General features: G+C 49.0%; 5 protein-coding genes across 5 annotated transcripts; 3 read left to right on the top strand and 2 right to left on the bottom strand.

Moving 5' to 3' along the window:
* Nucleotides 1-65: 65 nt before the first annotated feature.
* N7487_005972 (uncharacterized protein) lies at nucleotides 66-1,630 on the bottom strand (the record flags this gene model as incomplete). Its single annotated transcript, XM_056873719.1, has 2 exons — nucleotides 66-1,100; nucleotides 1,154-1,630. 2 exons carry the CDS (start codon nucleotides 1,628-1,630, stop codon nucleotides 66-68), a joined length of 1,512 nt encoding a protein of 503 aa, XP_056731439.1.
* Nucleotides 1,631-5,394: 3,764 nt separating this feature from the next.
* N7487_005971 (C2H2 zinc finger protein) lies at nucleotides 5,395-7,218 on the top strand (the record flags this gene model as incomplete). The annotated part of the gene is made up of 1 exon (XM_056873718.1): nucleotides 5,395-7,218. The coding sequence occupies one exon, from the start codon at nucleotides 5,395-5,397 to the stop codon at nucleotides 7,216-7,218; it is 1,824 nt and encodes a 607-aa protein (XP_056731438.1).
* Nucleotides 7,219-8,802: 1,584 nt separating this feature from the next.
* N7487_005970 (uncharacterized protein) lies at nucleotides 8,803-9,384 on the top strand (the record flags this gene model as incomplete). The annotated part of the gene is made up of 4 exons (XM_056873717.1): nucleotides 8,803-8,865; nucleotides 8,930-9,019; nucleotides 9,109-9,133; nucleotides 9,188-9,384. 4 exons carry the CDS (start codon nucleotides 8,803-8,805, stop codon nucleotides 9,382-9,384), a joined length of 375 nt encoding a protein of 124 aa, XP_056731437.1.
* Nucleotides 9,385-11,862: 2,478 nt separating this feature from the next.
* N7487_005969 (uncharacterized protein) lies at nucleotides 11,863-13,074 on the top strand (the record flags this gene model as incomplete). The annotated part of the gene is made up of 1 exon (XM_056873716.1): nucleotides 11,863-13,074. One exon carries the CDS (start codon nucleotides 11,863-11,865, stop codon nucleotides 13,072-13,074), a length of 1,212 nt encoding a protein of 403 aa, XP_056731436.1.
* Nucleotides 13,075-14,063: 989 nt separating this feature from the next.
* Nucleotides 14,064-15,164, bottom strand: N7487_005968 (SRPBCC family protein; the record flags this gene model as incomplete). Its single annotated transcript, XM_056873715.1, has 2 exons — nucleotides 14,064-14,599; nucleotides 14,669-15,164. The coding sequence occupies 2 exons, from the start codon at nucleotides 15,162-15,164 to the stop codon at nucleotides 14,064-14,066; spliced, it is 1,032 nt and encodes a 343-aa protein (XP_056731435.1).
* Between the last annotated feature and the right edge of the window lie 173 nt (nucleotides 15,165-15,337).

The raw sequence follows: 15,337 nt of genomic DNA, 5'->3' as shown, positions 1-15,337 counted from the left end.
GGAAGGGAAACAAAACACCCCAGTTGAAAAGAACGAAATATAAACAAGCTTGCCGTCATTCAAATTTACTTGCGTACAGGGGCCGGGAACGCCGGCACCATGGGACTCTGATATGCCCCAGGAATCGGCACAGAATCGTAAGTGCGCTCGCCGGGAGCACTACCCTTGTTCATAGGCGGACTCTGGCGCTGGCTGTGAGGAGGCGGCGACTGCGAGTAATGAGAAGGAGCAAACTCCTCTTGCGCAGTCTGCGGGGTTGGCTGTTGAACCTTGATAGGAGGCGGCTGGAGCTGGAAGGATGGGGTAGGGCGGGTAGGCGAACGTGGTGAGGCATACTGAGTAGTCTGGGGTTGAGCCATACCCTTCTCAGCGGCCGAATAGGGGTCCACGGGGCCGGCAGCGTAGAAGGGAGACTTGGGAGGATAGGAAGCGAAACCTGCGAAGCCGGGGGTATTCGGGGCTGACTGCAGGCGCAGCTGGGCGAGATATAGATCTGAACGGGCATTGTCGCGGGTGTCCATAGACTTCATCAGCTTGCGCTTGCTCCAGACGCGGTAGAAGACTACCACGTAGATCAGGATCACCAGGACTTCGATGACGACTTCAATGATGGCGCAAACAAGGCCCCAGTCTTGTAGACGGCAAAGGAGAGCATAGTCGACGCTGTTGTGGTAGAGTTGCTCGCGGGTATTCTGCGCGCAGGACCATCCCCACATGTCCTTGCTGTCTCCTGTGGCTTTGGAATGCTGGTACACTGCTGCACCGACGATCCACATAATGAGGTTCACGGCGAAGAAGGCGATTGAGAAGCCGGTGTAGTAGACGGCGGTCTTTTCGGCACGTCCGTGGCCGCCCTTTCGGTAGGCCCAGAACACGATTAGACAGGCGACTAAGGAAACGCAAGCCATGCCTAGAAGGAGGTACTGGGCCCATGGGTTGGTGCCCTCTGCCCATGCAGGAAGGCTGTTACGAGTGGGCAGGTGCTTGGTTGCGTTGAAGACAGTCAATGTCACAGCGAGCAGAGACAACACAATCAGACTGCAGCCGAAGTTAACAAAACGGAGGAAGACCTTGGCGATTCGGACGCGGAGTTTGATTCTCTGGTGACAATTAGTAACTTGCATTGATTGGCATAATTTAGCAGCTTTCTTACCAAGTCTCGGGCATTCTCCACTTCGGCTTTCTTTTCTTGCTTCTCAAGCAAGTACTCCTCACGGAACGTTGGACTAAGAGGGTTCAATGACTTGGCCGTCTGGGGCACCTTCAGGTCAGGTCGGAAGGGTGACATTGGCACCTGGTCATTCGCATGCTCGTTGTTCGCTCCCACGTAACCGAATCCCACATCTCCAACATCTCCCCTCGCCTGGGTCTTGGGCGGGTCAGCAAAAGGTGATGACCCAGCTTCTGTGCGATCAATAGGAGAGTGAATTGAGGTGGCCTCGGCGAATCGAGCAGTGCGCGGACTCTTCAGCGAAGCATTGCTCGTATCAGAGCCGCTGCGTGTCTCCCGCACGGTGTGCTGTGGTGGAGGACCCATTGCACTGTGATAAGACGCACGGGTAAGATCCGTAGGGACAACGGGGTCGTAGGTTACAGGAGAGTTGTCTCGGCTATCGTCTGATACCGCCATTGAGTCGATGAACAATGCAGGCAAAGAAATCAAACAATTTGGTCAAGAGAGCCAGCTCTCGACTTGACGGCCACAGGTCTGGCTACTGGGAATAAAACGACCCGGAATCGAGTCGAATATACACCAAAAACCACAAGTGTGGTGGGACAAGGGCTGAACTATATCAGGTTTGTAATAAATCACCGACACCGTGTGCGAAGCCTGCGTACACGGGGATTAAGCAGCAGATGGTGATCAAAAACGAAGAAGAAAAATTGAAGATAATCAGAAAGTGACAGGAACCGGCCTGGGCACCTTGAATATCAATAATGTTTGAGTGCTGGCATGGTCCGAGAGGCGGGGGGAACCAAAATGCAGACTTTTGATTCTCGTCACTTGAGTCGGGCCAGAGTAAGCGCCGAGGGGGAATTTGCAGCAGGGGCCAGGGACATGATTGGAAGATTCAAAGCCTGTCAAGCCCTCTGGCTGCAAGTGCACTGTACCTCGAGGCGTTGGGGGGGGAGTGTGACTGGCCGGCGGGAGTGATCAGCCAAGCTTGTCACAGTGGAGTAACGGGCCAGTGAGATCGAGTAGCGGGCATTCTCGCTCCTCACGATGCACCTTCATCACCCCCCAGCCCGGCGCTAATCCGCCGATCGTCCAACCACACGGAATGCAGAACCGCTTTAGTGCGTGAGATGAATGAGCGGTCCGAGGGGAACAGGGAAGATGTGAACGACTGGATGAAAGTACCCGGTCAACCCAAATTTGAGGCCCAGTCATATACCTCGATTAAGCACCCTTGGCTATTGGGGGTTTGAGAAGTTGGAGAGGGGAAAAAAGTCGAGGGTCTGTGCCCCAGGCTATTTTTACTGTGCAAACCGAGTCACACCCGTGATAGTGCCTAGCTCACGCATATTCATCACCTTTCTATTCCGTACGGAGTACGGAGTACAGGATCTCTCTATTCCGTCTATTTTCAGTAACCGGTATTCCGTGTGCAAAGTGCATTGTCCTTTATACTTCTTACCTTCTCATACCATATTCTTATCTCATAGTTTAAGATTTCGATCCTAATATAGAATCAGTCAAGTTGGATATAGTTAGTACAGTCGTTTCTATATCTTTGTGTGCGTGAATATTGAGATGGGTAGCCGCCCAGACAGGAACGCCACCTACCCTGCAAATATGCATAGCATGCCATTTTAGTCAAGAGATATACCTCAGTGCTAGTATTCTTCACTCCCTTTTGCCTTCTCTTTTCTTATTATCTCCCGTATCTCTTCGGCTATCAAAAGTCTGTCAGCTTTATGGAGAAAAGGGTCCAGTGAGGTTATCGCTTTGCACTCAATCAATTAGCCATATCACCGTCATATATCTAATATCTCTCAATAGAATAGGATCTTCGATATACAGTTTGACCGCCGACGAGAAAGAGCACCAAGCTCGCTAGCAATTGCTGTTATCTCCTTCGTCGCTCTATTGTTTGCCCGCTATTATCACCAAAAGAGGGAATCGCGCCTATTATAACTGGTTGGCCAGAAAACGCCATGGTCGAGAGGATCTCACAGCAGAATTGAACGAGCCCCTCTGATATTGTGACTGGACCCTGAAATACCGCCAAGTTATTTATCACAAGAGCGTCATCAATATTCGATACGAATAGGTAGTTTCATGTTGATTGCCAATACCTGCGCAGCATTCATGGCATCTGAAGTAATTTCCGGGTTAAGTATCAGAAACACTACATCTCATCCCGTTTGCAGGGTATCCATGGATGTTCTGGTAGAACCGGCTCAAAGAATGATACCTACTATTATGGTCATATGAGAATCTGGAATTCATCAGCTGTCGTAAAGCTTTCAGTAAAGCTTTGAAGACCACCGAGTGCAAATACGTCTTGGGCAAGGATTGGCGACCTAGGAAATAAAGTCCACTCACCTAATTTTTAGTCAGCACAAATGAATGTGGAAGATACTAATGCCATAATGTTTTAGACCGGTTGAATAGGGGTGATCATAATACTGTACAGCGAATCAAGTAGGGGACTTGGATGGTGGCACCATGAACATCTATTCCGCAAGGAGACCACAATTTTCAGGATGATAATTTGCACAAGGAAACAGATGGTCCATTGTACTTGTAAAGGATACCTGATTGAGATATTGGCACAGCGAATGCTTGATGGAGAGTCTCGACGCCACCGTGGGTGGAATATCAATCATGTCGAGTAACACAAACATTCCAACTTATCTGCGAGACTTGGCTATGAAAGTTCGAATTTCATGCAGGCAATATAGAGAATGGCAAGTATCAGCCACGGGCTATTTTTGGGAGTGGAGTAAGCAACCGTAGAAGGTTGAACAACCTCGGATGGCCCCCAGGACAACTCCACAGGGTTCCTTGGTTCCTGAATGTAATGTGTTCTAGGATGTTCTGCCTTTCAATCATTGCAGGCTAGAAGAAATGACATGTTCTAGAAGTTCATAGATCTATATATCTTCGAGACTGCCTAATACCATGTATTTAGCGTAAATCAGCGTGGTACTATTATATGGGGCTCTGCGTGGAAGTCGATCCCCCGAGCCACCTGAGGCGTCTACAATAGTACAACGTTAAAAGTACACTGCCTGAAACATGGCGCAGCAAATGTATTGTGCTTTGTATTACCAAGGTACTCTTGGACAATAAGACATGCTAATACTGTACTTAAAGAATCCAAGTGGTCCGTTATAGTCAACGGGTCAGAATATTATTACATCCATGGACAAAGTCTGCGCGGATGTACGGAGTACGGAGTACTATGTAATATGGAACGCGCGTAGAAAACCCTCAATACTAGCTCCACTCGATCTACAGATCTCCAACAGACCAGGCGTTCCAGTAAATTGAAATTAGAATGTATTGTATACAATATGTATACAATATATTATGCGCGGGTCTCCGGGGTGACATCACTCCAATTGCCTCCTTTGCGGCCTAGATATCCACTCCATACCAAAGCCACGATAATACCGGTTTGGGGAGGCATGATCTCATGCTTATAAGGCTCATGAAGTTGTATAACATACTGAATAGGCTGCTGTATCTAAATGAAATGTCAGTGAAATGGAAGGCGACGTGTACTCTCTTGAATGAGAGGTCAGCCGCAGAAAGTGCCCCACGAGCCAGCCACAAAGTGCTAGCGGTCTACACAGCCTCAATCCTAAGGAGGTACTGTGTACTTGAGAACGCATAGTATTTACAGTGTAATATCGTGTACTTTATACTTCACTGCCTCAGGGTTCATTTCTCCAGAGCCTCGACTCTCCAGTCCCCACCAAACATATCATCCCCTGCCCAGTTTCTGTTCACACGTTCACGCTCTTTGTGTTTTTTTTCTTTGCCTTCGAATCTGATACGGTAAATGGTGTAAATGGTATGAGACTAGTTCATTACCCCATCCACTTTCCTCTCTTCACCACTCAGATTCTCCATCATTTTGTCTTATTTTGTTCCTGCGCCCAACCGTTCCAAATTTCAGATGACCATTGAATCTCATCCACTCATTCCCCGATCGCTATTTTAAAGGCCTAAGCCCCTGGGATCATTCAGGTGGATCTTGACAAGTTTGAAGCTGAAACCACTCGTCAGCTTGCGCCACACTCGTGAGAAACGCCCCACACGCCCTGGTCTTCGCTCTCTTTCCCCCCCAACCTCGTCTGCTTGACACTTTGATATATCCCGGTGGATGAAAGTTAGTCAAGTTCATTTTCCCCCACCAATCCTCCTTGCATTGTCCTAACATGACATCTCAAGTAGCTATCGCCTTTACTCGTCCACCCTTTGAGGCTGGCGCGAAACCTTCTTTCTCCATGGCGACGTTGATGTCGAACAACGAGCCCATCGCCGTCTCCAACTCGCTATCTGCAAACTCTATCACTAGCCCTGAACCCCTCTCTTTGTTTAAATCCTCCAAACCTGAGAGTCTAAGCTCGATTGCCAGCGCCGGCTTGCACGTCTCGCGATCGAGAGACCAGCTTCCTCCTATGACAAGCCCAACATCAGTACCGGCGGATCGGCCGGAGCATGAGAAGGACGCTGAACGAAACAGTTCACAAGTGGCCCGGGAGGCTCTGGGTGCAAGCGAAAAGTCGCCAGGTGCCCCGATTCATGAGCATTCAGTCCATGCATCCCCGGAGCATATGCAAATCGACTCACACGCGACCGAATCGCCGTCGGACCCTTACGGATCAAACGATCATCACCACAACTCACTAATGCACACCTCGACTGTGGCCAGCCCTGGTCCTATTGAGGAATCCACTTCTCAGGATGGAGATCGACGGTCGCGCGATGACTCCGAGATCGACCACGATGGCAAAGCATTCTCATATCCGATGCCTACGGGTAATATTAACGACCCGCGTCGCGGACTGAGCCTACCAAACGCAGGCTACAACCGAGGTAGCCCTCGCTCTCCATCGGCAAAGAAACACCGCTGCCCATACTGCGCAACCGAATTTACGCGGCAACATAATCTCAAGAGCCATCTGCTCACTCACAGTCAGGAAAAGCCTTTCGTTTGTCAAACTTGCCAGTCGCGTTTCCGAAGACTACACGATTTAAAGCGTCACACAAAGCTGCACACCGGCGAGCGGCCACACATCTGTCCTAAATGTGGACGTCGTTTCGCTCGAGGTGATGCGCTTGCTCGACACAATAAAGGACAGGGAGGCTGCGCGGGTCGACGCGCGAGTATGGGCAGCTTTGCGGCAGATGACGAGTATGGCGATGGTGCGCCCGGGGGCCACGACGACATGGATGGGTTGATGTACACAGCAGAGCCTGAGCGCATGGACGAAGAAGACGAGCGACGAATGACCATGCCGAGCATCCGCAAGCACGAGGCAGATACAGTTGCTCGGTCTGATTCAATCCACTCACGCCAGTCTAACACCTACCCGCCAATTGCCGCTGGTCGTCCCAGCCACCTTTTCCCACCCCCGGCGAACCATGGTGGATCAGGCGTGTCAACATCGGCTTCGCAGTCTACACACATGACTTTCCCGCCTGCGGGACTTACCTCGAGCTCTTCTATGTTCCCTTCCAACAATATTAGTGACAGCCCCAAACCGCTGTCCCCGAACGCTCTCTCATCGCAACACGATGGCGCACCGTCACACCGCGCACACTCTCCTGGTACCAGTATGGGACAGTCCTTGCCACACCCGCAATCCTCTTTTGGACGAGCGAATCAATCTTCAAATCATGCACCACCTACACTAGGCTTGCCCCTGCCACAGCCAGGCGCGCCCCAGCTGCCTCCGCCGCCGGGTATGACCTCCCCGGATGCTCGATTTGGCATGCAAGCTGCAAATAAACATACTCCTTCGCACAGCCACTCCAGTACGCACAGTTTATCTCATCTCAAGGGCTTCGATGGGCCAGATGCCAATTCCAATGACGCCAGCCAAATCGATAAGCTTTGGGCGTACGTGCGGACAATGCACGACGAGTTGACAGGCTTGCGCACTGAAGTTGCCGCCTTGCGGGCGCACGTTGCGTCGTCCAATTCAGTACCCCCGGCTTCGGTGGAAGTAAACTTGAATAATGCCGGACCACGGTAATACGTTCCTGGGTGTGGTTCTAGTGTGTATGATATGGCTCACCGTCAGCCACACAAACTGGCTGCTATGCCCTCCCCCTCCTTCTTCACTTTGTCCATATGTCTTGATTACCCCCATCTCCCCTTGAGGGTCAACCTTGATGCCCTCATGATCACCATACCGACAGTCGCCGGCGTCGGTGTTTTCTATGCCCCATTACCCATTTCCTTTTTTTCTTTTCCCCCTTTACTCCCGGAGTCATATCACCCTGGGGAACCTTTCCGTTCTAGCCTACTTTATTCATACCTGGAGTGCACTGCAAGTGTTTCCTTTTTCCCCCCTCTCTTTTTTTTTTTTTTTTGAACAGCCGAAGGAGTTTGGCGTGTCAAACAAAAATGGTCTGACGTCGCAATGGAATAGAGAACATTTCTTCTCACCGAACCGCGACCTGAACCCCCCCTGTGTCCTGTCGATTCCATGTGGAAGATGGAGTCATGTGATTGTGTTTGGATATGTGCATGGATTACGCTGGTTTGGAGTTTTTATTCGTAATCTGCTATTCCCGACTTAGTGATAATATACTCTTCAATCCTTACGAGATGCATTGTAATCGTCCTCGATTTTCTATTTTGTTGAGCTTTAGCAGCTTCTGTAGACTCGGAGTAGAGGTATTGTTTGGTCTTTGGATTGGAAAGCGTTGACATAACCTGTCTTTGTTTGGCCTGAAGTTGTTCAAGTAGTACGATATCTTTTTCCTAGCAGTTGCTACATAAGTCAAGTACGTGTTACGGCTAGACGTCCTATATAAGTGCACTCAACAATGTACTATAACGTCCACAGGAACTCTCTAGGGGCCATGGAACACCCAAAAGTACCTTGGTTAGGCTCAGTAAAATGCACTTGATCTTTCTTGTTCTACGTCTACGTGATGTTACATGAATATATATATATACATATATATTCTCCTTACATTGTCGAGGTGCCCAACAGCAAATGTATAAAAATAAAATCTATAGACATAAAATATCACACATTATACGCAGTAAATGTGTCAAGAGATGTCTTCTAACTGTCATTCTTATAGGTCAAAGAAAATGCCCGAATAGTCTAGTTTTGCGGTTTACATAGTCTGTTATTCGCTCATTTCCATAGGGGATGAAAGAAGGAATCAAGAACACCTGAAAGGGCCATCAAAAGACAAGTTCGATGACTCCTGAGGTCCCTCTCCTTAAGTTATTCTAGATGTACCCATGGATTCTTGATAGGAGTTCTGGTATGATGTAGCCAATTTATTGCTCTCCTACGTTTTCGGACAAACCCAGGGGTCAATCCCCCCTCCCTTCTACCTCTTTATCCCCACCTTTATATTCTAGAGATCAATTCTGTATCGTTGATTGGGAGTAAAGCCGAGTGAAGTAGGATAACAATTAAATATAATAGCCACGGCGGTGTATATCCCCACCGCCTCATAAGGGGCATCTTCACACCCAACAATTGAGCCGAGGCACTTCAAAGCCCTCTTGAGTAAACACACTCCGCAATTAGTACACATCTCACCAACAACCCCCGCAATATTCTATCATTTCACACATTGTAGTTTTGAGAATGTCTTCCACACTCCTACAGGCGTCAGCTGCAGTCTTTGCGTTGCTTTCCGTTGGACACACGGTATTATTCCCAACACCAGAAGCCCCTGAAGAATTATATTGATTGTTGCTTGATTGTTGCGTAGATCAAAGGCAGGCAATGGACAGCCGACCCAAGATTCAAAGCTATCGCAGGCACGAATTCGTGGACTTGTGGGACTCTAGGATGGTACCAGGTACGTTGAACTTTGGCCTTCACTTGTTCCAATATCAATCAGGCTTATTTTGCTTTATACTGACTGTCCTATTTCGTTTGTATTAACAGGGGAGTGGTTTCTTTCTATTGACTGGTACGTTCATAATATTATTCCTCCTAGTAAAAATCTAATGATGTTTATCAACAGGTCTTCTTCACTGGCAATGGTCGCGAGATCCCAGTCTTCTCCAAGAGCCACTGAATAAAGCCATGGCTGGGATTGTGAATATCCTGCTCTGGAGTAGCACTGCCTGGTATGCTAAGTATGGTATCAATGATACTGCCATTGTCATTGCTATATCTGCTGCGTTGCAGGCTTTTGGTGTTGGTAAGGCTTGCCTGTGAAATCATCACGAAGAATACGTGTTTGGAAGATACATGTATGGTATGACCCGATGAGGTCAGGTGACTTACAAAGAAATGGTATCTCCTGGTTTTGTACTTGTCTGCTTTTGATTTTTTTAAGGGTTCTGCATGTTGATTGTAATATTGGGACCTGTGATTTACTAGATAGATATGGTTGGTTTTGCCGTTCCCAGCCTAGCGCCCCAATACGCCGTCACATAAACTCTCCCTCCATCCCTCCGACATAAAAGACAAGGCCTGCCAGGGAATTCGGACGTAGCTACTTCAGGAGTAGCTGAACCGGTGTTAGCCAATTTATGAAGCTCTGGGACACTTGCTTCCGACATATTTAGTATAGGTATCGCATATGCCGGGGCATCATATGCAGGCGCTGAATAGCCAGGTCTATATCTAGGTTCATAGTCAGGTGCACCATAAACCGGCTCAGCAAAACTGGACCCACTACCAGACTCTAAAGTTATAACCCCGGGAGTACCAATATCACCTAAAGCGGGGGCGACCTCCAACCTAGAAGAAGCTCCAAACCCATGGGGCACTCAACCCTGGAGCGCTCGGTTTAGGGGCCATAGCATGGGCGTTGAGCGCACCAACCTCTGGGAGCGGGCTATATGACAAGGCCGTATAGTGGCCGTATAGTGAGAAGCGGGTCTAACCCATTACAATTCTAACCGTATTCGCTTATGGAGTTCGAAATTAGAACAGGGTGATTGATGCAGGTCAAATAACGGATTCAAAATCGCGCATTTTTAGAAGAGGTGGTATGATAAGAGCGAGCTGCCGGCTGTGAAAATGCCTAGGTAAATTAATTATATAGTGTAAATCGCTTTTATCCAGTCTAGATACATCCTACCTGTAATAGACTTCCTCAGAGAAGCTGAAAGGCCCTCGGAGCCGAGTCAATTACAGAGCTCCAAAGTCCGGTTATTTAACCGTCTAATTCATATTTCTATTGTGGCTGATGGTCATTCAGATCTTCTGATTTGGCTACTCAAAAGCTTAGCCTTTGCGCTAACGAGTGTACAAATAGGATAGCTAGGAGGTATGTGACCCGAGGCGGCCTCATCTAGGCTCTCTGGCCTATGCTTAAACTTTAGGTCGTATAAAGCCATCTTATTCGTACAATTTCTTTTGCCTTTTTTCTTGGCAGATCGGATTCCAATTGCTCATATACTTGTGGCGAGCTAGGCGCAGCCATCGACATCATCCAAGGTAGGTTGAAATCTGGGGATTAACCTGAACCAACGAACCACCGCCATTTTGAGCATTTTCCGCCCTAAACAGAAAGAGGCAAACGGCAACATCTATGCTATAGCTACAGAATAATTTGGTTCCACTGATCAGCGACTGTGCAGATAGTACAGTACTGATTCGGTCGAGACTCGGAGCCATCAAAAAGCCACATCTAGCCGTATCCCGTCGTCCCTACTTCGATAGGCGCTACATCTCTCTCGAACGGGTATTTCAATAAAATAGGCTTAGATGTCTAGCTATCGTCCCCACGACTTGAGTTCAAGATGTATTTTTATCAACTTAGGGGGCATAGAAAATTGTGGGCTAATGACAGGTGTGTGACGTTACATGATCATCGTTAAGCGGGAAATTATTGGCGGTCCATTCATCCAATAAGGCACCGTTACCACAGTAATCTAAGGTTAGTGCCAGAACCCGGGATACTGGTTCGATTCCAGGACTAGGCCGATCGATGGTTTCCGAGTAGTTCGTATAAAAATTAAGGTATCTAGAGGTGGGGCTTATGCCGGGTCTGTGATTATAGTCGTGTGGTTCATGCGGTAATTATAGCCCGGTCGAATGTGGCGAGTTGTAATGATGCGCTCGCAAAAGCCGAGGAATGATGACCTCCTGCTATGTAGCGTGAATAATTAGGGCAGTCTGGGTATTGCAGTCGTGCCCCACGAGTTCTATAGTCCCCCGCTGGCAGCATGAGTCTAAGTCATAGGAGTGACACTTTCGCAATTAGGCCTATTCTCTTAAGATAACCGGTCAAGGAACATAGAGGAAAATAGAGTGACAAGAGATGCGGACACGACCAAATGTTGGCCAGACTAGACTTTGGTGGCAGACAGTCTCGACATGATCGGTGCCGTCTTTCAAAGTGTGCCACCGAAACTTAGATCGGATGTCAAACAATAAAGTTACACTTCGAAAAGTCGAATCATCGTGCCCGTGATGCCGGTAATGTATGAGCAACCGGCTCTTCTGGCCACTCTCCTATCACGCGCGAGAGTGGTGTGATAACTCAATGTGTTTTGGAAGGAAAAGGTGCTCTGGACTGGGTTTGAAAGTGGTATCAGAAGTTATAAATAATCGTTCTGCGTCCACCCTAAAAGCCAACTTACACAGAGGATTTCTTCGTTGCCAAGATATACAAACTGTTCTTGAACATTTGTGAGTACTACATACACCAGTACTACATAAACCTCGAGGGGTATTATGAAAATGAAAACACCATCGATACTCCGTCTCGGATGGGTGTTAGTAGTGGCACTTGTCGTAGTCGCGGGGGTATCTGCCTTTCCGGCGCAAGCCTCGGCTGCGGGCATAACGCTCAGCAAGAGGCAAAGCCAGGGGCGAGGCCAGGCGGGCACAACTCTGAGCGAGGAAGTGACAGCCAACGGGCACCGGACCCGGACATTCACATGGACAATCAACAAGGTGGCTAACCCAACCACACTCGATTTGGTCCAGGGTGGCAGTGACACCGCGACCTACACAGTGACGCTGGACAAGGACGACGGTACTGTCCACACCTGGATCAACGGGGAGGTCTGCATTACCAACGGTGGTAGTGTTCCAACTGAGAATCTCATGTCGACCCTTAAGGTGACGCAGCCGCCGTCCCAGGTGGTCATATTGAGTACGTCGCTTGACACGACGACTAAACCGGTCCTAGCTGTCGGGGAGAGCTACTGCTACCCCTATAGCATCGACGTCCCGTCAGCAAACAGCAATACCTACAAGGTGAACGCCGATACGACGATTATAAATCACTCGGGACACTTAGGAGTGCCGTTTGGGCCGAACGCTGCCGCTACCACGACGATTCCGACGACAGAGACGCTTGTCCATAACACCGTAACGGTCTCCGATACTATTGGGGGCCCGCTAGGGGAGTTCTCTGATGACCACACGGTGACCTACACCCATCAATTCGACTGTGGTAATACAGGAGACAATCCCAACACCGCCTCCATCACCTACGACGACGGCACGGCCGGGCCGTCTGCATCGGCGACGGTGACGGTTAAGTGCACTGCCTCCGGCGGTTGCACGCGGACGATCGGCTACTGGAAGAATCACCCCGACGCCGTCACCCCGCTGCTACCGATCTGGCTCGGCACAGAAGGCGGGGCGAAGAGCGTCAAGGTAACCACGTCAAGTCAAGCTGTCACCATCGAGGGTATTCCCACCGCTAGCAACGGAATCGATAAGCTTTATGCGCAGTTGCTCGCAACCAAGCTCAGCATCAAAAATGGTGCGGACGGCTCCGCTGTGACAAGTACCATCCAGGCTGCGGACAATTTCCTCGCCAATACGAATAGCGCTAACTGGGCCAGCCTCTCCAATGCTGTCAAAAGCCAAGTGAATGGCTGGGCCACCACGCTGGACAATTATAACAATGGTATCACAGGTCCAGGCCATTGCGCCTGAACCTGAACTGCCCATGAAGCTTTTGCGGCAGTAAATATGCGGTATTAGTTTAAACTGTGCATATCATCTTTTGTAAAATGATTGAGAATGATTGACATATTGTTACACTGTTTGGATGCGAGGGATTCTGTTATGTGACTTTTGCTTCTGTCAAGAAAAAGTGGGTTCTTTCTAGTTAGTACAACGACTGCATATTACTGTCGTTCGTTTTTATGTACTATTCGGGAAGCCCTATCCATTCTTCAGCTCGTTTATGATTATTCAATCAATATTTTGCACAATCCAATCGTGCCAAGTTGCTTTCAATGGGTCGATTATCCTAGGTTGATCCGCATCGTCACCAATAAAGCTATAGGTCATGGCGAATATGTCCAGAAGAAGGGTAGGAGGAGGGGTAATCACGAAACAAATCTTACAGTCAAGTTTTGCCTACCAAGCTGACCAGAGATGGACACTTGAGGGCGACGTCAAACCCTTCTGCATCGAAGCAACTGAGGGATGGAGGAGAGAAGTTGACAGATTGGTAACGGTCGCTCGTTTGCTCAGTTTGCATGCAGCCTTCTAGTTAATTACTAATAAGAATTAAAGAAAATTATAGTATTATAGTCGTATTTAATGGTTTAATTTATTACTAAGATCGAAGTGTTAAAGATACTCTACAAGTCGGGGTACGTGCCTGTTGTTCGCCAGTGGAAACAGGGGGAACAATCGTTGAAGTCGAGCGTCAATAGCAGGACAAGAGGATAATGACTAACAGCGCTGGTTGGGTGCAGAATAGGGGGCAGTACAATAAAGCAAGCAGTCAAGCAACGTCTCGCCGTCCAAAGTTACGGGTGGAAAGGCGGCCGTTTCTAGCACCAGAGGTTGTCATTTTCGGCGTCGATTTCACAGGTCCCTATATTCTAGTGGTAATCCATAGCCGCCGACATTATCCGAGATGACATAGTAGAGTGAAGGTCAATAAAGACACTCAACAGACCAACAATAAGTTAGCCCTCCCCCATTTGAGAATCCTGCTCCAACCTCCTCTCTTCCCTCCGCTCGAGAGTCCACCGAATAAACAATCCCACATCTGAAACAACAGCCCGCGGCACTCCACCTAGCGTCCAGCTCCGCTGAACCCACTTAGGAATCTTCCCACCGGCTTCAGAAGTAGTCAACATAGTCCATCGAAGATAACGCTCGGGATTCGTAGCAGGGGCATTCACATCCGTCGAAACCGACGGACCCGGAGCTGGCGGGGTAGGAGGCCGCACACGCTGAACCCGCTCGAGACTGGCATAGTAAGCGAAGACTGCGCGTTGCGGGACGGCGTCCATGATCTGCGCATAAAGTCCCTCGTACTGGGATCCCGGGATGATGGGTTTGGTCAAATAGAAAGGGATCTGTACAGTGATAAAGCCGTGATTTGGGGTGGACTGGGGTGCTGGGCATGAGCTCGCGAAGGTTGCCGACATAGTCCAGGATATGAAGGCCCGGGGCCGGATTAGTGCCTGCGGATGGAAGGTGTGGACAATAAGATTGACTGGGCTTGAGTTTCAGTGGGCTGTCCCTTTGTGTGTCTGAGCTTTGTTCGGGGGATTTTTATACATACGTTCGACCTCGAAATGCTTGTAGTTCGTGTTTCCAACGGTAATTGGTTGGTTGAGATCCCATTGTCTCGGCTCGTTCCACTTCAGCAGTTGCTTTACGCTCGTCACACTGGGTGTGTACTCCATTTCGTGCTCAGCATGGTTGTATCGTAGCCCGTCGTGGAATTCCCATAGGGAGACTGTCCCAGGCAGACGATCGGAGTCTAGGTGGTCGCTTTGGCGACATACCCAGAATTCCTTGTTAGGGGTTGGGCCCTCTTGAGGGGATTGAAGTGTTCGCCATCCCCGTGAAAGTTTCACCTTTGCCGTTGAAGGTGCAGAAGAGCGCAGCTTGCAGTCTGGTTTCAATGTTGACGGGAACTGGTTTAGAAGAGGCTGAGCTTCAAGCAGGGTGGCCTGGATGAATTCCCGCAGATCTTGGGTGTTGGCATCCCCCTGAAGATCTGGGTGCCGGGGGAGGCTGGTGAACAGATGTGGCTCTAGTTGGATTAGGGGCATGGTGGATGGATGCAAGAAGGCTTGGCGAAGAAAGTAGATGTGTAGATGGAGAGAGGTGGGCTTAAAAAGAAAAGGCCAGAAATTAGAAAACAAAACAAATCTCAAGGATGAGATTATTGTTTATCTTATTTGTTTGCACAAACTTAGATTATGTGAGAATTTGAAGGGTTGCT

This window comes from Penicillium crustosum (genome assembly GCF_028827405.1).
Source record: "Penicillium crustosum strain IBT 35664 chromosome Unknown utg000002l_segment0_segment0, whole genome shotgun sequence".
NCBI lineage: Eukaryota > Fungi > Ascomycota > Eurotiomycetes > Eurotiales > Aspergillaceae > Penicillium > Penicillium crustosum.
The sequence above is the reverse complement of the archived record's forward strand: the minus strand, read 5'-3'. Positions and strand labels throughout refer to the sequence as shown.